The 25,656-nt window shown below is 46.2% G+C and overlaps 1 protein-coding gene across 2 annotated transcripts; it reads right to left on the bottom strand.

Moving 5' to 3' along the window:
- Positions 1-1,145: 1,145 nt before the first annotated feature.
- Positions 1,146-24,032, bottom strand: Nr1i2 (nuclear receptor subfamily 1 group I member 2). 2 transcript variants are annotated; one of them, XM_042667339.1, is made up of 10 exons: positions 23,772-24,032; positions 22,166-22,276; positions 8,612-8,830; positions 7,510-7,643; positions 7,043-7,230; positions 6,044-6,318; positions 4,480-4,622; positions 4,200-4,316; positions 3,797-3,902; positions 1,146-2,438 (listed from the first exon to the last, which is right to left on the bottom strand). In XM_042667339.1, the coding sequence occupies exons 3-10, from the start codon at positions 8,800-8,802 to the stop codon at positions 2,291-2,293; spliced, it is 1,302 nt and encodes a 433-aa protein (XP_042523273.1). In that variant the 5' UTR covers positions 8,803-8,830; positions 22,166-22,276; positions 23,772-24,032; the 3' UTR covers positions 1,146-2,290. The 2 variants fall into 2 exon arrangements, with proteins under 2 accessions (XP_042523273.1, XP_042523270.1); XM_042667336.1 differs by lacking the exon at positions 22,166-22,276.
- Between the last annotated feature and the right edge of the window lie 1,624 nt (positions 24,033-25,656).

Here is a 25,656-nt window from a genome sequence, read left to right as displayed (position 1 = left end):
GTAAAATGCTGAGCCTTTTTTTTTTTTTTTTTTTTTTTGGTCAGTCATGGGGCTTGAACTCTGGGCCTGGGCAATGCTGAGCATTAAGCAACTCAATTGCTTGCAGCTTTTTTTTTGGGTCCGGTCGTGGGGCCTGAACTCTGGGCCTGGGCGCTGTCCCTCAGCTCTTCAGCTCAAGGCTAGTGCTCTACCACTTGAGCCACAGCGCCACTTCCGGCTTTTTTCTTTTTGCTTATGTGGTGCTGAAGAATCGAACCCAGGGCCTCGAGCATGCAAGGCAAGCGCTCTACCACTGAGCCACCTTCCCAGCCCCGCTTGCAGCTTTTTTGTAACAACATATTTTAAATTAATTCAGTGCCAGTCTCTGGTGGTTCATACCTGTAATCCTGGCTACTCAGGAAACTCAAGTCTGAGAATCACAGTTCAAAGCCCATGAGACTTACCTCCAATTAACTACCAACATGCCAAAAGTACAGTTGTGACTCAAGTGGCAGAGTGCCAGCCTTCAGTGAAAAAGCCAAATGACAGTGCCCAATAACAGCATACACACAAAAAAGGTAAAATCAGTCTTACATTTATATGCATTTAAGTGTTTGTACAGAACACTCATGAACAAATTAAATCATGTTTATGTTTTTATACCAGCGGAGTCTACAGGTAGGTATAAAGGGCAGTAATAAAATAGTAAAATATGCACGTATACATGTATATATTGAGACAGGGTCTCACAATGGAGGTCCAAGCTGATCTCAAACTCTTGATCCTGCCTTAGCCTCCTGAGTGCTGAGATTACATCATGTTGTGCTCTTTTTTTTTTTTTTTTTTTTTTTTTTTTTGTCTGTCATAGGTCTTGAGCTCTGGGCCTGGGTGCTGATGCTCAGCTCTTCAGGTCAAGGCGCGCACTCTACCACTTGAGCCACAGTGCCACTTCCAGTTTTCTGGTGGTTTGTTGGAGATAAGAGTCTCATGGATGTTGCTGCCCAGGCTGGCTTTGAACTGCGATCCTCAGATCTCAGCCTCCTGAGTAGCTAGGATTACAGGCGTCAGCCACCAGTGCCTGGCGTGTTGTACATTTGTTAAAATTTCTATTTCCCTACTCCCACATTTCTTTCTTTCCCCAAAAAGGAGATCACAAAAGTTTTACATATCTGGCCTAAAATTTATTACTTAAATCTCCTTGCCTTGACTTCACATGAAACCCAGGAATCTATTTGCTAAGCCTCATTCTTATGTAAAGTGAAGTGTAGATTGTGGAAATAACATTTTTATTCATAAATGGTTGTGAGCAAGGCAGACACTTCTACACCCTTTGAGAAGAGATGCACAGGAACATCAGTGCATGCAAGTGGCACATTTACTAACTGTCACCTTGGGCTTGTCGCCACACATCTGAAGCCAGGCCCCAGTCAGAATGGGAGTGGATATACCTACCCAAAGTCAGACAGGCAGCCCCTGTCTTCCCACAGGGACCTGTCCTTGGCACCTTGGTCTCACGGAACCCAGTGCAGCTCAGCCTCCATGTAAAGTTCCTTCTGCTATGTCATATGTCACTTGTTTTGATTTTTGTAATAACTGTTTGTTATGACAGGGTTTGGGGAACTATTAATAACAAGTGCTTTGTTTTCTTAACTATAAACTCAGGTCAGAAGCCACATCCCAGTCACTGCTGCATACCAACTCAAGCAGGTCTTGATAGTATTAATGTATTTGGGTCTGTGGATGCACAGACCCAGAATAATGTGCACAGAACAAGGTCGTGACACGCTTCTTGCATGTAATGCAGGCCTCCTGGCTTCTCTAGAAGATAAGAAGTCACTGCATGAATGATGGACACAGGCCTGGAATCCTCTGAGCAGCTAGAAAGTGGCTGGGTGTTGGGGTTGAACATTAAAAATGCCGATGAAAAGCCAAGCCATTGAGCTGGTATATGAGTGTGGACCATCACTTGGCCCCGGCCTGCTCACCCCTTCTCTCTCCCAACCCCATTACTTCTGTGGGATTTGGGACTTAGTGGGATTTAGAGATTATTCCCAGACCACAGGGCTTTGTCTAAGGGAAGGGCAGCTTTGCCACCCTGATAGACCTGAACTTTAAGCTAGTACTGTCCACATGGGGTCTGTAGTTTTCCTTTGCTGAACTGAGTCCCCTTCTGGAGAAATGCCTGCCAGGCTGGGGTCACAAGGCAGTGTGAGCTATCACGGTGTCCATCTGTGTAGCCCTGGAAGTGGCAGCTCGGGCGGAGGGCTCCGGGTCTGCCTGTCCCACAGAAGCCTCACTTAGAGACAGCTTCTCAGTCATCTGTGTTGCTGATCAGCTCCTGAATGAGTGGGGTGGTGAAGAAGTGGTTGGTATCTTGGATTCGCAGCAGTTGCTGGGTGTGCTGAGCATTGAGGCTCCGTAGCTCTGTGAGGACAGCCATGATCTTCATGAACAGGAACCTGTGGGTCAGCCGGAGGAAGAGGATGGAGATACAGCCGCCCTCTCTCCCATCCTCCAGCCCCCTGGACACATCTCTGAGAGTGCAAGGTCAATCTCGGGACAGCTCAGGTCATCCAATTCCTTTAGCTCATCTACAAGGAGGGCAGACGGCATGCCAGCATTTCAGGTAGAAGCTGTAATCCCACCCCACCCAGAGGCTAAAGTCCTAAAAGCCTTGAGTAGTACATAGAGATCTTAGTGGGAAAGGCACTTACAGGCATAAATGTATTTGACTTACAGCCATCAAATACATAGGTTAGGGAAAAGGGACCAGGGATCACTTTCTTGGTTAAAATCCAGGAGCCAGGACCTGCAGACTCAGCTCTCTTCCTGAACTTAACTCTGGATCTAGTGTCTGGATACACTACATGCCTCCTTCTCTCCAGAAGATAAAGAAAGCTGGCTGGCACCTCCAGCCTCTTGGCTACATACAGAGGGAAGACTGACATGGCCACTTCTAGCATCTCATCTTCTTCTGAGCCCAAAAGGAAGCTGGTGTGGGCCAAGGGAGAATTTGAGTTTCAAGTCAACGCTCTAGTACCAGGGCTGACTGCCTTAATCCTCAAGACATCAGGCTCTTTGTGACCCAAGTTTCTCCTGGTCCTCAGGCTGTGGGCATCAGACTGGACACTAGAATGTAGGAATACTAAGGTCCAGTGAGGGTGTGGGAGCCTCTGTTGAGGCCACCTTCCAAGTAGCCTTCTTTTGAGTTGCAACCAGAACCAGATAGGTTGCTTCCTTCCTGGTCTTGGTTTTTACTCTTCCTGGGAAAGTGTTAAAGCTTATGCTTTGGTTTTGGTCTGTTTTGAGCCCATGCCAGTCTCCACCCCTCTGTAGAATCCTAGGCCATAGCCCTGAGCCTCAGCCCTTTACAGGACACTGTTACAACTACATTCTGGGGCGATTAAAGATAATAACACACAAATTGTTGGGCATTGTGGCCAGCACTTCCCAATAAATAATAATTGTTGAGATTGTCTTATGGTCAGTATCGTTATCTGCACTATCATTATGGCTCATTACTGGCCATTGCTAGAAGACCCTGTAGGAGGGGGCATCTGGTTTTTGATAAGAGCAGACAAATGTCCCTTCATCTGATCTAGCCTCTGGTTTCATCATGGCTAGGCTGGTGCCAGAGCTAACCAGGAAGGGCAGGTCTCGGTGGAGGCCACAGGATGCATCCCCAGAGCCTGAGATGTCAGAGGCTACCTCAGACATATATTGCTGCCTGAGAGGCTCAGGCAGGCAGAGAGCGGGAGGGCAGAGCTGCAAGCAGGATCCCAGTGCCCTAGGCAGCCTTCTCCCTGCCTGTTCTCACCGGTGGGCAGGCTGTGGCCGACTGCACTCAATGTAGGCCTTCAGGGTGAGGGCAAATCTCTCCTGTAGCTGGTCCACTGCCCTGCGCTCTACTACACCAGGGCGATCTGTGGAGCGAAGGGAAGGGAATGGTATCAGCAAGGGCAGGCCGGACAAAGGCAGGCTCCCCCCTTCACCCCTCCCCACCTTCAAAGCTGGAGGAGTCACCCAGGCAGGGCTGGGAAGGAGGCCCGTTGGCGCTCTCTGCGTCACCCCACTGACCCAGAGAAACCATCCTGTCTGCAGTCTAGCTGGGGGCTGAGTAGGGGAGCCAGGCTAGTGGTGGGAAAGTTCCCTGGGGAGAGGGTGGGTGGGATAGGGGCAGATCCTCTGAGGAAATGACACCAGCTGGGCAAAGCCATCACCTGGGGAGAAGAGGGAGATGGCTTGCATCAGCACATACTCCTCCTTATGCAGCTGCAGCTTCTTCAGCATGTAGTGAAATTTTATCGCAGGATCCACTAGAAGTTTCTGGAAGCCACCTGTGGATGGGTATATTGATGGAGAAACAGGACACTGACCCAGGAGCCAGCCTTCCCTCACCGTTGCCCAGTCTTCCTGCCCTGCCAGCCCAGGATAGCCTATTGTAGCTTCCTCCCTCCCACCACCGCCTCCTCCTTTCCCCACCTCCCTCCACCAGGGCACCTTCAGGGTCTTCAAAACAGTAGACCAGCCGGCCACACTCCCAGGTCCCCGTCTCTGTGTTGAACAACGTGTTGAACCTCAGTACGCACATTTCAAAGGTGGCTCCCTTCAACAGGGAGATCTGGTCCTCGATAGGCAAGTCCCTGGCAGCAAGGATGGGGAGGGGATCACAGCTCCCAGGAAACTACCCACAGGCCACCCCGATAATCCAGGAGTTGGAGGAGGAAGAGGAAGAGAAGCAGGGAGAGGAGGGGCCTGGGGGAGGAAAGGAGGGAAAAGGGAGGGAGGGGTAAGGGAAGAGGCAGCAGGAGGAGAGGAAGGAAGAGAAAAGAAAGAGAGGCAGATGAGCGGAGGAAAAGCAGGAGGGGGAGAAGAGAGAGGTAGAGGAGGAGGAGAGGAAGAGGAAAGGGAGGAGAGACGAAAGGAGAGAAGGGGAAGGAGGAGAGGAAGAGGAGGAGGAGAAGGAAAAGGAGGAGGAAAACAGGCAGGAAGGACTCCTCCAGAGGACTATGGCTCCCTCCAGTCTCTGCCCATGACAGTCCAGCCAAGCAAGTGACTTTCCCCTACAGCATCCTCTCCTCTCCCGCTGCCCTCGGGAGCCCTCCAGGCCCACTTAGCTTGACATCTAGGAGCTTTACAACCTGGCCCATCCTCTCCAACTTCTGACATAGCCAGTGGCCTACAGTCAATGTCTTAGCTCTTGTTTCTTAGCCTTCTTCTGCCTCAGTTGCTCTACTTAGAGCATCACCTAAGTAAATTGTGCTCATTTTTCAAGCCAAGCTGTCTTTGCGCCTCCTAGAGCTGTTGCCAGAGTGCAGAGTCCCATACATGTCACTCCTTTTTGAGCTCTGTAGAGTGGAGATAATCGCTCCCAGTATTAATGTGCACATACTTCTTTCTGCCCTTTCTCTCCGGACAGCCTGGATGACTTGAGCCTGGCTATTAGCACCTGCCCTCTTCCTACCAATGAAATCCAGGCTTTTTGCATGTGTGATTCAGCCCCACTTGTCCAGGCTTAGCAAGCAAGGTGGCTAGCCCCAAGGCAAATATACCCTGCACCCTCTCCAGTCCTTGAGACTTTATCTTATGAGACTAGGTTCTCATCACACAAGGGGTACTGGGTTGCCTGATGAGCCCAGTTGGCTGTGACCTCTATGTCCAGCTATGTCTAGACCTGGATCTTTGGATGTCAGTGCCACCCATCCTCCCCTTGGAAGCAGACAGCTGGAAGTCCAATGTCTATTCCCTTCTCTCTTCTCTTTTCCCTCTCTGGAATTCTTTCTTTTTCCCATCCAACTCATTCTTGGCTCTGAAAAAGTCCAATTGTGATTTCTGCCCTTCTGGTGGAAAAGGGAAGGGAATTGCTACCTGAATGTCCACGAAGTGGCCATTATTTGGGGAGACATTTCTTATTTCATACAACAGCCCTTTGCTGGGGTTAACAGACTCTCCTTTGCCACTGAAGTCCATCCCCTAAACTCCTGGGGGCCTGCCCCAGATCCTGTGAACCTCTGGGCCATTTCCTTTCCTCTCCACATTTCCCCCCTCAACCCTCATGGCCTACCTGAAGTAGGAGATGACTTTGGCGAAGTTGATGACACCCTTAAACATGTAGGTTGACATGTCAGCCAGGTGGGGCAGCATGGGGATGATCTCCTTGCCATCCCTGTAGGCCGGGGGGTTGTAGTTCCAGACACTGCCGTCTTCCCCCCGCAGCTGCAGAGAAACCTTCATGGGACAGAGCTCTTTCCTGAACTCACTCCAGTTGAGAGACGGCTCTCCCAGTGGACTCTGCAGGAGCTCTGGGGTCTCACACTCACTGTTGAACACCTTTGGTAGCTAGAATGCACACAGGAGGCGGGGGAGGGGACAGGCTGTGTGTTTTCATGGAGATGTTTCCATCCATGCCCCACATGGCCACTGCACCTGACAAATGCAGGTCCATGCGCGGCCGCATGCACACTCAGCCCTTGTTCCTTCTTTCTGGGCCTATCGGGTGATGCTTTGTGAATCTGTGAATGAATGGCCAAACGTGTTCATGCCTGGTCCATGTGGAGGGTGGGAGTGAGGGTGTTTCTCCTTCCAGATGTTTCTCCCAAGCATCCCTACTGTGGGGCTCATGAGCTACAGGTGGAAAGGGCAGAAGCTGAGATTTCTGGGCCAATCGAATCCCCTTCGGGGAGCTGGGGCAGATCACCTGAGATACTTGTGCGCACTCAGGGAGAGAGGCCCTGGGGGAGGGCCCACAGAAAGATCATTATTCCAGCAGACCTTTCAAAAATCCCCCTATGCCATCCACAGGCTGGGACCTTACTTAGCCTCCTCTCCGCTTAGCCTCAGACCTAAAATGGGAAGACTGGGCAGAGATTCTCCAACCCAGGGAGTCTTGTCTCCCACTTCAGAGAAGTGCTTGGGAATCTGCATTCCTAACAAATCCCCCCAAGGTTCTGGAGCTTCCTGAGTCCAGGACCTCCCTGAGTCTCCCCTGTAGGAATCCCTGGGGGCGAGGGATAAACCCACTGGGGCTTATGAGGTGCTGCAGCCAGGTGGAAAGGCCTCTTACCCGGAAATCCTTGAAGTGGGAGAAGGTGGTGTCGAAGGTTTTCGTCTGAGCGTCCATCAACTCCGCGATCAACATGCGCTGCTCGGGGGTCAGGCCCTGCACCCCGGGGGGCTGCGCCTCCAGACGTTCCTTCTTCTTCTTCTTGATCAGGGCTCGCCTCTGCTCCACCGCAGCGTCCGACATGATCACTGCGGGGTGGGGAGGGCCGCGAAGCAGGCTGTGCACGCGTGCCCTCCTCATCCAGGTGAGAAGAAACCAGCAGCTGCAGCCTTCCACGCACACGTGCGCGCTCACATCCAGGCGCACAGTGTGTGTGCACACCAGTGAGTGCCCCCCGTGTCTGGCCACGGTGTGCGCCCCCAGCGTCCCTCCCCCAGCCCCTCTCCCCGGGGACCCCCCGCCCCCCATCCCACCTACCCACCCAGAGCGCACGGTGCCCGGACAGCCTGCCGGCGCCCATCACTCACTCTCCTTCTTCATGCCGCTCTCCAGGCACTTCCGCAGGCGACAGGCCTGGCACTGCCGCCGCGTCTTGCGCGTGATCTCGCAGGTGCCCTTGCGGAAGGGGCACCTCAGCCGCACGTTGCGTTTCATGGCCCTCCTGCGAGAGTAGAGGGGGCAACTGCGGCACCGTGCTGGAAACGCCTGGCTCCCAACTAGGCCAGGGACGCCAGGCCGCTGGGGCCACACGCTACTCAGAGGAGAGGCCTGGCTCGCCCAGCTAGCTGCAGGAGCAGCCCTGGAGGTCTGTCCCCAAGGCCTGGCCATGGCAGCTGGGGGCTCTTCACTCTGGTGACACTGAACTTGTCACAACACACAGCTTACTACAGTGAGGCTCGGGGGGGGGGGGTCCTCCTCCTATGTCCTGGGGCAGAAGTCTGAGTGCTCTACCCACATGTTGACCAGTACCCCATCTTTAGGATTTGTGGGGAAAGGTGAATATTCAGCCACCAGGAAGCAAGAGGGAGCCAAATGAGGCTGGCCATTGGGGGAATAAATAAGGACTCAAAGGTGGGGGTGGTCTGATCCTTCCTCGCCCATTCCTTTCTCCCCTCCCTTCTGTGCTGAAAGTAGCCTTGCTGAGCTGCCTGACTCTAGTCTTTCTGTTTCTTCAGCTGGACAATATGAATCTTCTGCCCAGGGCTGCCTTGCTTTTGAGATGGAATAGTTTAGTCCCTCATTTGTGGCTCCTCCCTGACTATTTCGAGATGAGACTATTTTATCCATTCATTGTATGCCCAATCTTTACTTAATTTCCCTATAAGACTGAACACTTGCCCCTTGGATTTCCCTATTCTTTCCATTTTTACTGACTCATCTTTTATTCAAGAACCCATGAGGAACAAGGAGTATTTTAAGGGAAGGGGACCTTGACTGGGTACATCCAGCAAGAATGGAAGATGAAAGATTCCTCTGCTATAGAAATGGCTCGTTTGAATGGAGACAGATTGGAGACAGAGCAAACTGAGGCCTCTGAGGCACTGCATGGAGGGCTAAGGGAAGATCCAGTTCGATGTGCCCCAGTGTACCCATGGCAGCAGGTGAGCGAAGGTCGGTGCGTGACTCTACCTAAAGAACCCCTTGCAGCCTTCACATGTCAAGACATTGAAGTGGTAGCCATTGGCCTTGTCCCCACAGACACGGCAGATTTGGGGACTGCCATCTTCTTCGTCTACATCGGTGGTGGGCCTTCCTGAAACCGAGTCTGCTTCTTCACAGGCCACAGGGGCAGCCTGGCTCCATCTTCCTTCAGGTCTCATCTCCAGGTTTTCTTCTTAGCCTCTTGAACTAGAAGTGAAAAAAAAATAGAGCATGAAAGGGCTGGACAGTGACCGGCTAGGGACTGTGCCTTCTGAACATGGCTCACATGTGGGTCTGGTGCTAGGCCAAAGAGCTGACTTGTCATGGAAAACAAAAATGTGGGAGAGGGTTTGAATTGGAACTGTGACATCCTGTATAGAATGTCTTAGGATAGAACACCTGTGGGAGAGACGGGGTTATCAGGAGGAAGAAGTGAGAAGAGAAAGAGGAGGAGAGGCGGTCTGGATCGGGTCAAATAGTACTTGAGAGGATGAGTTGAAGAGGCTGGTCAAAGCTTGAACATGGTGGCTCATGCTTGTAATCCTAGCTACTCAAGAGGCTGAGATCTGAGGATCACAGTTCAAAGTCAGTTCAGTCAGGAAAGTCTCCAATTAACCACCAGAAAACCAAAGAGGAGCTATGGCTCAAAGTGGCAGAGTGCTAACTTTGAGTAAAAGAGCTCAGGGACAGTGCCTAAACCCTGAGTTAAAGTCCCACAACTTGAAAAAAAAAGCTTGAAGAGTGAATGGCTCATAGGACACACTACTGTTCCAAATGACTTCGGGAGCTGAGGAGTTTGAGGGAGGATGGTCTTGCAGGTGTGATGTGGTCCAAGATCCCAGAGAGAAAGAGAGAGCACTGAAATACTGAGAAGAAGCAAGACTTTCAACTGAAAAACCAAACAGTTGTGAGAGTGGAGCCAGGATCTCAGTGTAGAAGAAAGAGGCCTCCGCCATGGTATGGGGGAGTGTGAGTAGATGAATAAGAACTTGTGCTCATTAATAGAGCCGTGCTCAAGATGTCTTTCCCAGGCCACGCCCCTCTCCACAGTGTGACATGAATTCTACTTGGAATGGGCACTGAAGATGGTGAGTAGAAATTAGCAACTGACCTCACCATGCTCAAAAGTCTGTCTAGGGAGCCAGGTGAAGCTGAGATCTCAAGATCACAGTTTCAGGCTTAGCCCAGGCAACAAAGTTCTGGTTGTCTCTTATCTCCAATTATACCAAAAAAGCTGGAGGTGGAGCTATATAGCTCAACTGGCAGAACCGTAACCTTGAGCACAAAAGCTCAGGGACAGTGCTCAGGCCCTGAATTCAAGCCTCAGTACTGGTGCACACTCATTCACACACACACACACACACACACACACACACACACCTGTCCAGAGCAACCTTCCATAGATGCTGCTAACTTTTTCCAAAACCAAAATAAATGTCCCAGGAAAATTTCCATTCAGAGAATAAATTCTGTTGAAATTATTCAACAGATGGCACCCAACATTTCATCTCTCATAGTGAACAGGGAACTAACTTGTCCTTGATCTTAGATTTCTAGAAAACTGTGAATCATACTAATGGACTAGAAACTTGAACTGCACGAATATGGAAAGAGAATCTCTCCTAAGTGTTCACGTCATAATTCTAACTTTATATCGGCTTGCAGAAATAAGGTATATTTGAGTTGTCCACAAAAACCTGCAACCGAGGATTTGCTGTAAAGTTCCCCTGGGTTAACAGTTCTCTCGGATACCCAGGAAGGCATCTGCAGCTGCTCTGCACTGAAGGAGCCCACCTTCTCCTTTCCATCCACAGGACATAATTACATGAATAACTTCCAAGGATTATAAGCAAAAGCTCACAAATCATGAACCAAACACAAATACAGCACCATGAACGAGTCAGCAAAAGCAACTTCAGCACAAGTAACTATGCAACAACTCCCCAAATCAACAAACACACACATGTTTAAATAAACAGTAGAAGAGATTGAAGATATAAGCAAAGAAAAAAAGCTATACAATTGACCATGTATATTTGAAAGATGAATAAAACTAGATGCCAAAATCTGAACGGTGATTATATGAACCAATAATAATATCATTAGAGAGAGAAATCCAACTGACATATGCACCCAATAGAAGTCAGGCGGTGGATGGCCATAGTGCAAGTTGTCTGTGGTCTATATTGTTGAGAGAAAAGAAGAAAGTAAATGACTTAGATTTTAATTAATAAAGTATGCTTGTTAAAATGCCTAATATATCTGCAATAAATAGAGGAATATGGTATTTGGCTTGGTAACCGAGAAGAAGGAAAAATGGAAGGAAGAAAGCCACAAGAGATAGAAAAGGAAGGCACTAAAGAGAAAAGAAGAAACTGAAAGGTAACTTGAATGAAAAACATAGGTAAAATGGTAGAAACAGAGACAAAACACAAGGAGAAACATTCTAAGATGGTGACAAAGATTTTAATTATATAGGTGTGTGTGTATACACATATACACACAAATATATAATCCAAAAATGTAGCAACAAAAGCAAAAGTGGAAAACTGGGATTGTATCAAATTAAGAAGCTTCTGCACAGTAAAGGAAATGAGAGAGCGAGGGAAGAGGTAACAGAAATGCACTCATTACCTCACTTATGTAACTGTAACCCCTCTGTACATCACCTTCACGTGTGTGTGTGTGTGTGTGTGTGTGTGTGTGTGTGAAGTAAAGAGACAACCTACATACTCAGGAGGTTGAGACCTGAAAATCTTGGTTCAAAGCCAGCTCAGGCTTTTGGGTGCATATGTCAGTTGGATTTCTCTCTCTAATGATATTATTATTGGTTCATATAATCACCGTTCAGATTTTGGCATCTAGTTTTATTCATCTTTCAAATATACATGGTCAATTGTATAGCTTTTTTTCTTTGCTTATATCTTCAATCTCTTCTACTCTTATCTTTAATTAACCATCAAAAAGCTGAAAATGGAGCTGTGGCTCAAGTGGTAGAGTACTAGCTTTGAGTAAAAAAAGCTCAGAGACAGTGCCCTGGCCCTGAGTTTAAGCCCCAGGACAGAGAGATAGATAGAGAAAGAGAGAAAGAGAGAGAGAGAGAGAGTGCCTACAGATGGGGGAAAATATGCACAAACTGCTCATTTGACAAAGGATTGATATCTAGGAAATTCACAAAACTCATCATAAAAATCCAATTAAAATGGGCAAATAATCAGAATAGACAAAAGAAATATGTAAGTGGCCAATAAGTGTATGGAAAAATGCTCCAAAGATGCAATTAAAAGACAATGAGATGTCATTTCTGGGTGTCTGGGGACAAGAATGGCTCTTATCCAAAACACAAACTAAAAACATGCTGATGAGATTCAAAGTATGGCAGATTCTCGCACATTGTTGATGGGAATACAACTTAGTATAGCATTATGGAAAAATACCAATATTCCTCAAAAACAGAGGTTCACCATACAACTCAGCAATTTCACTAATCATAAACACACACACAGGACATGAAATCAGTTTGCAAAAGTGGTACCTCCATTGTGACTATTCACAATGCCTGGGGTCTGGAATCAACTCAGGTGTCTGTTGGTAGAGGAGTAGATTAAAAAATGTGTCACAGTGTTATCTTTTACAGCCATAAAATAATGAAATCTGTCACTTCTGGGAATCAAGAACAAAATGAAGTATATTATGTTAAATGAAGTAAGTGGGGCACAGAAAGACAAAGACTTTCCTGTTCTCACTCATTTATGGAGCTAAAAATATGATTTGTTTCTTAGAAAAAGGGAGCAGAATACTGCTCAGTAAAGATTAGGAAAGGGAGTGAAGAGGAAAGTTAGAGGCTAGATAATGGCAATCAAAGTCCAATTGGACAGGAAGAAAGGTTTCCAGTGATTCAAAGGTCAGCAAGGGCAATTCTAGTCTACAATTTATGATGTATTTTAAAATAATTAGAAGAGTCCACATGCTCCTAATGATGAATGTCTGAACAGATGGAAATGCTAATCAATTTGACCATTCTAGACTGCACATATGTATTGCATTATTATTCTATACCCCATAAAATATGCAAGTATTATATACCAATTAAAATCTTTAAAAAGATAATAGAGAGATAAACAGACACAGTGGCTCAAGCCTGTGATATAACTGCTTGGAAAGTAGAGATTGAAGGATTGTGGTTTGAGGTCAGCCTGGGCAAAAATAAAATTGAGAGCCCTCCTCCCCCCATTTCAGCCAATGGGTGGATACAGTGATCGTGCCTGTCATCCTAACTACAGGGGAAGTACAATGACTGAGCATAGTGGCGCATACCTGTCATCCTCAGTGACTCAAGAAAGCATGAGTACAAGGATCACATCCCAGTCCGGCACAGAGTTGTTTGGGTTTTGTTGTTGCTGCCGCTGCTGCTGGTGGTAGTGATGGTGGAGGTGAGGTGTGTGTGTGTGTGTGTGTGTGTCTGTGTGTGTGTGTGTGTGTGTGTCTGTGTGTGTGTGTGTGTGTGTGTTGATACTAGAGTTTAAACTCAGAGCTGGGAAGCCTGGGGACTGTCCTTTAGCTTTTTTGCTCAAAGCACACACCATACCATTTGAGCCACACCTCTATTGCTGGCTTTTTGCTGGTTAATTGGAGATAAAAGTCTCAGACTTGGACTTTGCTGCTCCAACTGACTTCAAACCATGATTCTCAGACCTTAGCCTCCTAATGAAATAGGATTACAGGTGAGAGCCACCAGACTCCAACCCCGGGATTGTTTTAACCTAATAAATGTAAGGGAGATTTGTTATTATACAACAGCAGATAATGATTTCCGAACATCTGGGATTTTATTAGAAACAGACCAGCCCTGCTCCTGCACCTCGCACGGGAATGGTGCTCTGGGAACAGGAAAATGCACCAACCTTCTCTCACCTTCATATCAGTGTCAAAAGACCAATTAGATGTGTAGTTTTAGCCCAATACAGCAGTATTTGCTTCTGAGTAAGGCATCTAAGCACTTAGACTGGGAAATCTAGCCAGAAGAGGGTTGAAATGATGGTCTCTTGTATTCAGTGAAAGTAAAATACTTCTTCAAGGAGGCTTTTACCAAAAACAAACAAACAAACAAAAGTAAAATTCAGTATTCATACTGAAAATCATAGAGAACATTATGTTCTTAGCATGCTCCTAAATCAATGAGTGTGGTGTTTCTCCATGAAGGGGATGTGGTACTGTCAGGCTACGCAGAGCATACACACCTGAGCTGCTCTCCCTGCTCAGGAGAAAGAGAAGATGAAGCCGGAATCAGAGCCCATACCAGTCAGACTCAAAACCTGGTCTTCTGAAAGGCATCTGGTTGACGGGGAGACTAGGAAAGAATCACAGAGAAAGGCCAGAAAGCTGTAGTGTGTGATCATCAATGGGAGCAACATCCAGCCAGAGAAGCCATGGCAATCATGGCATCTGCCAATGTGCCCGGCATAAAATAGCTTGGGGACTTTTATCATCTTTTGCCCCCAAGCACACCAGGCTGGTTTGTTCTTCGAGGCTGCTGTTATATACTGCACTTTGTACAGGTAAAGCCTCTTCAAGATCACCAAGATAGGAGAATCATTGTCTAAGACACAGGTGTGCCCACATCTGCCCTTCCCAGTCCCTTGGCTGGCCTGTGCTGAGCGCTGGCCAACCCTGACCTCAAGAGGACTCCCTGGCCAGTGGTGTTTGGAGAAGAAATTTCACTGTTGAAGTCAATGGGCTGATAGAGGTGTCCAGTCCACTTCCACAGAATCTGAAGCTTACACAACTTGAGAAATCTTCCCTAAGTCAAGAAATACAAAGTTACAGGACTGGGAAGGTGGCTCAGTGGTAGAGTGCTTGCCTTGCATGCATGAGGCTCTGGGTTTAATTCCTCAGCACCACATAAGCAGAAAAAGCTGGAAGTAGCACTGTGGCTGAAGTGATAGAGCACTTGCCTTGAGCTGAAGAGCTGAGGGACAGTGCCCAGGCCCAGAGTGCAAGCCCCACAACAAAAAAAAAAAAAAAAAAAAAAGGAAGAAAGAAAGAAATACAAAGTTACAGCTTCTGAGTTAGGTACTAACCAAAATATGTATTTTTGAGAAAGAAAAAGAAAAGGAAATAATGATAAATGACAACCATTAGAAAGAGCAAGTGACATAATACCTTAATGAATGAATGAATGAATGAATGAATGGTGGGACATATCTTTATACTACTTTTAAGTGTGTCCTTGTGGTGTGCAGAATAGTGTTCATACCTGAAATCCTAGAACATGTGAATGTTTTCTTAGAATTTTCCAGATGGGCCCAACTAAATCACATGAATTTTAAAGAGAAAGAGCTGTGGCATGGAAGGGGTCAGATGCTAAGCTGTTGGCTTCTGAGATGGAGGAAGGGTCTGTAGTGACACCTAGAAACTAAAAGGCCTCCAGAAGGAAACCTCCACTGACTGGGCAAAGCTTGGAAGGCAAAGATTGGAACTGCTTTGGCCTCAGGGGGCCACGTGGTTGCTCTTAAATCTTACCTGCATTGTAAGGATTCAGGTCATTCATTTTCTTTCTAACAGCTCCGAGCGGGGGAAGAATAGGTTTAGGTGAGAGGAGGAGGGAGGGTAGCAAAGTAGGAGTAACAGTGAAGCGTAAGGTGTGGAGAAGAGGCCCATCAAATACCTTCTTTATAGAATAGAGGTCAAAGAAAGCTTTTGGTTAAAAAGGCGTAACTTCCTCTCCTCCTTAATCATTAAACAGGTGTGTATGAACTCCAGCCCTCCAGAGGCAATTCCAGGAGGGGAAAGAGTGTTACAGATGCAGGTCCACAGCTTCCTGTCTGCAGTCTCCCTGCAGAGGGGACTATTGCAAACACTACTGTGGTGAGGGCCAGCTGCTCTGCAGCCCCCCACACAACACACACATACCCCTGGCCAGATGGACCAGATACATGAAGAAAGAGCCACAGGCTTTCCGGGGCCCATGGAGGATGGCGTAATTGCAGACAAGAGATATCTACTTTCAGATCCTGCCAGAGTCTGAATGTTAGGCTCTATGCGTAGAAAATGACCTCCTTCAAGGGTAAGCTGGCTGGAGCACTGCTAGTTGCCACCATATTCATAGACACTAAAATGTTGCAGGAACGAGTCAGAAATAAAGGGAGATTTGAAGTTGTTTCCTTTCCTACCAAAGCAGTCATCACACCCAGGGGGAGATTCCAAAACGCTTGTAGACAATGCAGACAAGACTGCAATATTCAGGGCACTTGGATGTACAAACGTCACAGTGTCACTCTGTGTGGCCACAGCGTTATGCAGTTGAAAAACAAACCTGAACAAGAACTAGTACCATAGTAATGTGTGGTGAGGGGCTGTTTTCAGGAAGTAAGTAGACTACTACTGTCTAAACACTTAATCATGCCTTCTAAGAAGTTGAAGGGTTTAGAAAATCCTACAGTGTAAACTATTTGTTTTAACCATAAGATACATGGTAAGCTTTTTTTTTTTTCACTAAAAGGAGATTGTTTGTCAACAAGAAATAACACCAAGACTGCTTGTCACTTGAAAAGGTGTTCAACATCACTAATCACTAGGGAAATATATACATGCCTAGTAATCACACACACACACACACACACAAATGACTAAGATCGAGGTCTAGGAGAGATACTTACACACCTATTTTCATAGCAGTACAATTCACAATAATTAAAAGGAGGAAAGCAACCCAAATGCTCATCACAGATGAATGAATTGAGCCAGGGGTATAGTTAGGTGGTAGAGCTGTGGCCTAGCATGTGCAGGGCCCTGGATTCAATCCCCAATATTATAAAACAAATAGAAAACAATCCCCCAGCTAAACAAGTAAAAAAAATGTTGTATCTGCACACAATAGAATATTATTCAGTTTTGAAATGGAAGTAAATTTGGTAAAATGCTGAAACATGCAAATAGTATTATGCCAACTGAAATAAGTCAATTACAAAAAGTCAAATAATGTCTGGTTTTCCTTATATGAAGAGTAGTAATCACACTCAAAGAAATTAAAAAAAAAAAAGAATACAATTGCCAGAGAAAGAGCACTAGGTATTGATTACTGGATCAAGCATTTCCATTTTATATGATGAAAAGGGCCTGAAAATTGGCTGCCAACAATGCCAATATACATAATATGGACTGTACACTTAAAAATAGGGTAGCTGGGTGCTGGTGGCTCACACCTGTTATCCTCGCTTCTCAGGAGGCTGAGATACGAGAATCACACGTCAAAGCCAGACTGTGCAGGAAAGCTTTTGAGACGTTCCAATCAATCACCAAATCAATCAGTCTCCACTTAAGCACCAAAAAGCTGGAAATGGAGTTGTAGCTCCAAGTAGTAGAGTTTTAGCCTTGAGCAAAAAAGTTAAGGAACAGCACTCAGGCTCTGAGTTCAAACCCCAATACCAGTACACACCTCACCTGCCCCATCCCCACACAAATGATTAAGCTAATACATTTTCTTATATGTATTTCCCCACCACTTAAGTATTTTAATGAGTAAATAACTGTCAAGGAAATGTTTAAAGGACACTGAAAGGAAAAACCAAACTGTAAGTCTGATTTGAGTGCCAACAGTCTCGGTTATGCCTGTGCATGGCAGTCAGAGCACACAGGAGAGGAGAAAAGGCAGATGTGAAGCAAGCCATGAGAAGGGAGAGACCAGGAGGCACAGTGGCAGCAGAAAGGAAATGGGAGGGAAAGTAGCACCCAGCATGAAAAGAACCACAGCAAGAAATACAGAGGTAGCCTGGTCCACCCGCCACATTCATCCTGAATGATCTCAGTTTTGAACCACATTTGAATTCCTGAGCAGCCAGGGTATGAGCAGCTGAGATTTCTACATCACAATCCCCACTGCTGAAGTCAATCTGGAACCTTTGCTTAAAATCTCAGAGCTGACTCTGCAGCATTAATGTTCATGCAAACCACCTTGCAGCTTCTAAAAGGCAAATTTCCAGTTCAAAGGTGTGAGATCTAAGGCTCCTGCGTTTCCAGCAATCTCTCTGTGATGTTGATGGAACCAGTACGCAGATCCTACTTGGAGGAGTAAGGACCTAAGAAATCCAGGTGAGCACATAGAAAATTACAGCACACAGAAAAGATGGGATGGCGAAGATCTTCTTGGCAGGGCACCAGTGGCTCAGGCCAGTCAGGAGTCTGAGATCTGAGGATTACAATTCGAAGCCAACCCAGGCTCTAAAGTCCATGTGACTCATCTCCAATTAGCCACCAATAGGCCAGGAATGGCTCAAGTGGTAGAGTGCTAGCCTTGAGCAAAAAAAAAAGCTTGAAGACAGTACCCAGGCCCTGATTTCAATCTCCACTACTGGCATGAAAGAAAAAAAATCTTTTTGGGTTGTCCTAGAGCTAGAGGAGCCGAGAAGACAAACAAGAGAAATAAGCCATACCCTAAACAGTTATTGGGCCAGGTACCAGTGGCTCATGCCTATAATCTTAGCTACTCAGGAGGCTGAGATCAGAAAATCACAGTTCAAAGCCAGCCCAGGCATGGAAATCCATGAGACTCTTATCTCTAATTAACTACCAGAAAGTTGGATGTAGCACTGCGGCTCAAAGTGGTAGAGCGCTAGCCTTGAGCACAAAAGCTCAGGGACAGTGCCCAGGCCCTGAGTTCAAACCCCACAACTGACAAATAAATATTAAAACAGTTATTTGTTCAGTGTATATTTGGTGTGAGACGATCCTAAGTGAAAAGAAGAGGGAGAAAAAAGAAAGAAGGGGGAAATAATGTAAGAATAGATGGATTATAAGAGAAGCATGAAACTGTTGGCTTCATCCAATACAGGGAGAAGATTGGTGGATTTATTAAGTCACTTGTGCACGGGGATGTGTTGAAATCACAGCCTCACATGAAGAGGCCAGTAACCTACAGACAGCAAGCAGCAGGCTCCTCCCTGCAGTGCAATGGGACATGATAAAGAAGCCTGCAGGGTGCTAGAATGGCTTGAGTGATGAAGGCCAGTAAGCAGGACCTTTTCTCTTTCTGCTTGATTCTGATTCTTTCTATACTATACACAGATATGCCACCTAAGTTACATTTTATCACACAATTCCAGGGACGGCGGTGAGGGTAAAATGAGATCATATGTTTAAAATTCTTTTGAAATGGTTCAGGTATATACAATGAGTAAAGTGTTCCTCCTCTTTGGCTCTGGGGATCATTCGGCTAGAAAAATTAAGATATTAATAATAAATAAATGAACGTCACAGTTTATGGACTCAAGTAAGAGAGCTCATCTGATACCTTCATGTGACCATAAATAAAAGTTGGCCTTTGTGCTTTCAGGGACTCAGTCACCAGACCCACGAGGTCAGAAGGCTGTTACTCTATGTGGATCAGAGGTGGCGGCTGGCATCGGCTCATGAGTACACTCTGTCCCCGTTTCCAGTGTTCAGCAGGCCACAATGTCATCTGAATTGACTGCCTAGCCCTGTTCAGTTCGTGTAGTGCTCTTGTCACCTGCCATTTTATACCTTGACTCCCTTGTTTGGAACTTAGAGTAAATTGTGTCTCTTTCTCTCACTTTTACGGCTTGTTAAAGCATTTCATAGACGTGCAGGAGGTGTGGGCAGAGGAGCAGGTTCTGGGAGACAGAGAGCTCTGCCCAATCTCAGCCCTAAATGCAAAGTGTGGGGGGGAGGGGGGGGTTTCCCATGCTCCTCGTGCATCACACAATATCTGGAGTAAGGGAACGGCTGGGATGGATGGCTCAGAGAACAGAGCCAGCAACTGCATCCACAGTCTGAATCAACATTGCTCCCCTTCCTGAGTCACTGATCTTGTTGATGAAGAGCCCACAGTTCTGCTATGTACTTGAGTCCCATCACCATGCAAATAAAATAACCCAAAGTACTGCTCTCTGAAACATTGAGGATTGGTGAGAAGAGGACAGAGAAAAAACTCAGGGAGACCTCTAGCCATTCCTACAGGCCTGAACAAAGGGTAGAAGACAGCTTTGTTACTTTCTGACCAGCAGCCATCTACTCCTGGCAAAGGTAAATACAAATCCTTTGGAGGAACATAGTCTCAACCCTAAGCTCAAAGAATCAAAGAAGGCTCCAAGGAATACAAGCTCACAATATGAAATAAAAGTGACTCAAATTAGGCAGATTACAAAAAATACCTAGAACATCTAAGTTTTTGTGAACAATCCACCCTAGACTTGTAAAGTGTACAGCCCACACAATGGTAGAAATGGACCCTGACTGCCTATTGCCAGGACTGTTGTTCAGCAGTGTTCTTAAGGGCCAAGGAAATGCAATAAGGCAAAATCCTCTTCAGCTAAGTAAGAAAGGAAGGGAGAAAAAAAAAAAAAACCCTCTCACTGTAGTTAGATAATATGATTGTCTACATGCAAATTCCAAAAAGAAAATATCATTCCCATTAAGAGAATTCAATAAAGCAACTGATAAAATATCAGACTACATAGGTTTTCTGCTAAGAGAAAGAACAGTTAGAAAGGTAAAAGCTTGCTGTGAGCCAGTGGCTCATGCCTATTATCCTAGCTACTCAGAAGGCTGAGATCTGAGGATCATGGTTCAAAGCCAGACCAGGCAGGAAAGTCTGTGAGACTCTTATCTCCAATAAACCACCAGAAAACCAGAAGTGGTGCTGTGGCTCAAGTGGTAGAGAGCTAGCCTTGAGCTGAAGAGCTGAGGGACAGCACCTAGGCTCAGAGTTCAAGCCCCACAACCAACAAAAAAAAAGGAAGGAAGGAAGGAAGAAAGAAAGAAAGACAGAAAGAAAAGAAAGAAGATAGAAAAAAAGAAAGAAAAGACAAAAAAAAGAAAAGAAAGAAGGTAGGTAAAAGCTCCTCAGGAGGAGGAAATCAATAAAAAAGGCAGAACACCCACATGTATAAGTGGGAATTCCTGTGATGAATAACATGTCACCTCTGCATAATAGGGGATATTTAAAATAGGGAAAAGATAAACTTTTCATAAATGACACTGAAATAATTCATTCAAATAAGTTACATGAGGATGAACAATCTTTTTTTCTAGTATCAGGCATCTTTTTTTCTAGTATCTAGCATCTCCAGCTTGCTCAACTGATATTCTACTACTGAGCCATATTTACAGGCAAGTTTTGGGCTGATTAATTGGAATTAGAGTCTCGTGGACTATCCTGCTCAGGCTAGCTTTGAACATCTCTCCTCTGGGTGTCAGCCTTCTGTGTAGGTAGGATTGTGCCAATAGAGCCTGGCTTGACTCTTTTTTTTTTTTTAAGTGATTAAAGTATTACAAGAAAGTTTGCCAAATACCTTCCCAATCTCAGAAGCTGAGAGAGCTTCCTGAAATAAGCTCCACAGACCAAAATACACAAATTTAGTGACTTCAAAATAACAACCAGAACAACAGTAGTAAAAATTTATATCAACTAGAAATAGTCTTTTTTTTTTTTTTTTTTTGGTTGTGGGGCTTGAACTCTGGGCCTGGGCGCTGTCCCTCAGCTCTTCAGCTCAAGGCAAGCGCTCTACCACTTGAGCTACAGCGCCACTTCCTGCCCGGGCTGTCTTTGAACCGTGATCCTCCTCAGATCTCAGCCTCCTGAGTAGCTAGGATTACAGGCATGAGCCACCGGCGCCCAGCTCAACTAGAAATATTCTATAAAGAAAGTTAACAACAAAAAGAAGTGATACATATGTGTCATAGGATTACCACATCAAGAATAGGTAATGGAATGTTGGAGATGTAGCTCAGGTGTAGAGTGCGGGGTAGGAGATATCTACTGTGCATGAGGCCCTGGGTTCAATCCTCACTACCATAAAATCAATCAATCAATATCAATCAATCCATCATTCCTACAAATAAGTAAAAAACATAATGTAAAATAAACTAAGGGCATGAGTAGGACATTTAAGTCAAAGAAATACAACAACCAAGAATTTCATGAAAGGAATCCTTGCTGGGCACTGGTAGCACACCCCTTAATCCCAGTTACTCAGGAGGCTGAGATCTAGGGATTTTAGTTCAAGGCCACTTTGGGCAGGAACATCTGTGAGACTTATCTCCAATTAACTACCAAAAAAAAAAAAAAAAAAACCCATAGGAAGTGGAGCTGTGGCTCTTGTGGTAGCGCACTAGCCTTGAGCAAATACATGCTCAGAGATACCACCCAGGCCCTGAGTTCAAGACCTAGGACTGGCACCAAAAAAAAAGGAAAAGAATGTTCAACCTCAATTGCAATTGAGGTTATAATAGTAGGCCATCAATAAAACAAAGTAAAACAGGTCATCATTTTTATTCATCCAAGGGAATAAAATGAACTACAGAATAGACAGCAAGTGTTCTGATGACAAGGTGTAGGGTGATCTAGGCACGGAGGAGAGCTGCTAGACAACTCCAAAATCAAACCACATATAAGCTGTAACGAATGGATTCAACTCCCCAGTGTCTCCTTTAGAGAAACACTAGCATACCCCATATGCCAGCTCACATATGTAATACAAACTGAGGGCCAGTGATAAGCCTGAAACATCAGAACAGCTTAAATACCTGTCACGAAGCACTGGCTCAATGAAGTGATTTTATACTGTGAAATCTTAGGCGGCAGGTACACTTATTGAAGTAGAGCTCCATACAGACATAGATAATCTCCAAGTGGTGCTATTGATTGCAAAAGAGAATGAAAAGACATGATGAAAAACACACTGACCAGCACACACACACACACACACACACACACATGTGTACATGCATACACATGTGTGGAAGGGTAATAAACACAGTACACTGGTTACTTTTGTGCGAAAAGGAGGTCAGGATTAACAAGGTGAACAAAGGAGAATTTAGTTTTATCTACCCTGCTTTGCCATTTTGCCAGGGCCATGTAATTATTATTTTACAATTCAAAAAGTGAATACCTACAAAAGAGTACAGCTAATTTTTTGGTTGCCCATGAAGTTTATTCTGGAATAATTTGGGATCAAGTTGATTGCTAGGAGCTATAAATGCTTCCTCTGAAGGGCTGGATAGTTAACAATTTTGGCTTTGTGAGCCATACCATCTTTTGTGCAACTATACCATTTTGCTCTTGTAGGACAAAAGCATCCACCAACAATGCATAGTGAATGAACATGCTGTGTCTCAATAAAACTTTATTGATAAAAATAAAACAACTGGAAGGCCAGATTTAGCCTGTGAATTTAAAGCTGGTGAATCTCAGGTTTAGACTAAGATTAGTGTATAACTAATAAATTTTTAAGTGCTTTCATGTACAGAAAATCCATCTTTTCTATTAGCCAACTAATTAAATAAGCTATAGTCTCTGAGGCCTAGCTCAGAATACTTTAGACTCATCTTAGTGGAGATCATGCATCACCTTTCACCTGGGTGGAGACCACTCACCCGCCCAGCAGCAGCATCACACAGCCTTTCTACAGAAGCCCCAGACCCACCTCTGACTTGGGAAGGGCTCAGTGGCCTTGGAGGTGTCTTCTGCCCCACACAAGATTTACAAGGGTCTTAGGGAAGCGCCTCTGGCCATCAACGTGGCCAGGAGGGGTTGTGCTGGAGGGGAGGAGGCAGAGAGCCTGGGGACATGGAACATTTCAGGACAGAGGCAGCCTGCAGAACAAGGTGACCCCCCATACAAGCTGGAAACTAAGACCTCCAAAGCTCAACCACAGTGCTGTGCCTGGTTGTGACAGGGTTGGGAGGGACCTCCAAGGAGTGGCGAGGCTTGGTGACTGTCCTGCTGCTGTCCTTGGGACCGGAGGCTGCTGACCCTCACCCAGATGAGCCTAGAGGATCCAGGGTAAGTTGATCCTGGCTCCCACAGGCCAGAGCAGTATTATTTTCCGGTTAGGGGACTCCAGTCCATCGCAGCTAAGTCATAGCCACCCACTCTAGCTAGCATCTACTGCACTTATTCCTCTCAGAGGCAAGGGTAGGCCAGGGAAGCAGGGGCCATGAGCTCAATATTCAGTACGTGTCTTCATTCTCTTTTTCAGCCGAGGAACAAGGGGAGTACAAAGCCCCCAAGCTTCCCAGCCCACCATTGCTGACCTCCTGTGTGAGACACGTTCTCCTTCCCACGACCCTTCTGCAGGAGCTGGAGGGCAGTTGGCCGCCAGTAAAAGCCAGTACAGAAAGACCATACCTGCTGGGGTGCAGCTGCTTTGTTCCCACTTCTTTGGGTGTCACCTTGAACACTGAGCGCAGCACGGCCACTTGGTGCAGTGGGGCTTCAGCTTTGCTCACATTTGGTAGGAGTGAAGGCTGGGCTGGCAGGGAGAGGCTGAGGTCCTGCTGAAGGAAGGACAGTTTCCTTTTCCTGTGTTGGCCTCAGCTATGGCATCTCCGGATATGAGCTAGGCTTGTCTCTCACCTGCATTTCAGCCCAGGTCCAATGTAGGCTCTAAGTGGCTCCATTTGGCACTCCTAAGTCCCAAGTCCAGCTAGGAACTAGCAAACCAACAGATTACCGTATTTACTCTCATTATATTACCCCTCCTTTTTTCTGCCCCCCTCACACTTGTCTTTCCTGTCAAACACTGAAGGAGCAGTACACCTGTCCACTCTGCCCAAGTAATTCTAGGCCAACTGTGCTTCTCAAAGTCTCTGTGTATTAGCAGTTGGGAGCAAAGTTCCTTTTTTTGGTCAGTCCTGGGGCTTAAACTCTGAGCCTGGATGCTGTCCCTGAGGTTTTACTGCTTGAGCCATAGCTCCACTTCCAGCCTTTTGTGGTTAATTGGAGATAAGAGTCTCATGGACTTTTCTACCTTGGCTGGCTTCAAACCACGATCCTCAGATCTAGCCTCCTGAGTTACTAAGATTGCAGGCATGAGCCACTGGCACCTGGCTGCAAAGTTCCCTTAAGATTTCTTCCTTGGTCTAAGCTACCTTCCTGGGCAGTACTATTTCAGGTAAAATTGAGACAAGTGCTAAATTATGACAGTGTCTGTCACTGGGATGTTGATGTGAGAGGAAGGGAAACAGAGGTAGGACAGCAGGGGATGGCTATAAGACAGATGTGTCACCTGCACTCCAATTTCAAGACAGAAACTGACCGGGAACAGAGACATTGGACGCATGGGAAAGTTTGGAGGGTAATTTTCTCATCCGGGTCCCACCAGGACTGGCAAAGGTTGACACAAATCTCAACTGCCCAGGAGGGTGCCTTGGGCAGGAAGGATCTAGAACAAGTGCAATACTGAACTTGCTTCTCAGTGGAGACAGCCTGTCTTGTGTGATCTGGGTAGCAAGACATAGCCTGGGGGCAATATCCTAGGTCTGGATGTACCTCAGAGAAGCTGCAGATTCGAAGGTCACAGCCAAAGGGCGTGGGAAGGCTGAAAAGGGTTAAGAATTCACCGAGGATTTTCATTTCCATGATGGAAAGGAGCCAGGCAGGTCCGCACCCAGGGCAAAATGGGCAGGATCCCAGCCCGGGAAAGGCAGCTGGCCATAAGTGCTGGAGTTATGGATCAAACACGTAGGCTTGCATCATCTTTCCCATCTCTCCCGACTCACAAGGGCCTGGCTTTATTTCTGAGTATGAGGTGCCCTAGATCGCAGGTCTGCCAAGCCTTGCTAGTAGGTAACTACAGAGTCTATGTTAGTCATGGCAGCATTTGGAGAGAAACCAAAGCATCCAGTTATTAAACAACAACAGCTTATTGATGCTCCCAGACCCCAGGGCCTAAAGTAAACCCAAGCACATAGGGAAAATAGGTGAAATTGTACCTGACACTCTCCCCCTCCCCCCCCATTTCTACTGTGGTAAAGCAGATCTGAAAAGCTGATGTACCTTCCTGGCTTTGGATTCATCAAATATTTTCTCTTCTTCCCAGGAATATTTGCATTTAAATATATAAATAAATATATTTAAATATGTAAGTACTGCTAGGTGCCAGTGGATCAAGCCTGAAATCCTAGCTACTTGGGAGGTGGAGATTGTGAGGGGCTGGGGGAAGGGTGTTGCAGTGCGAGGCCAATCTGGGTATAAAAGTTCAGGAGACTCCATCTCAACCAATGGCTGGGCA

Source organism: Dipodomys spectabilis, unplaced genomic scaffold (assembly GCF_019054845.1).
Source record: "Dipodomys spectabilis isolate Male_0828 unplaced genomic scaffold, ASM1905484v1 ptg000017l, whole genome shotgun sequence".
NCBI classification, from domain to species: Eukaryota; Metazoa; Chordata; class Mammalia; order Rodentia; family Heteromyidae; genus Dipodomys; species Dipodomys spectabilis.
The sequence above is the reverse complement of the archived record's forward strand: the minus strand, read 5'-3'. Positions and strand labels throughout refer to the sequence as shown.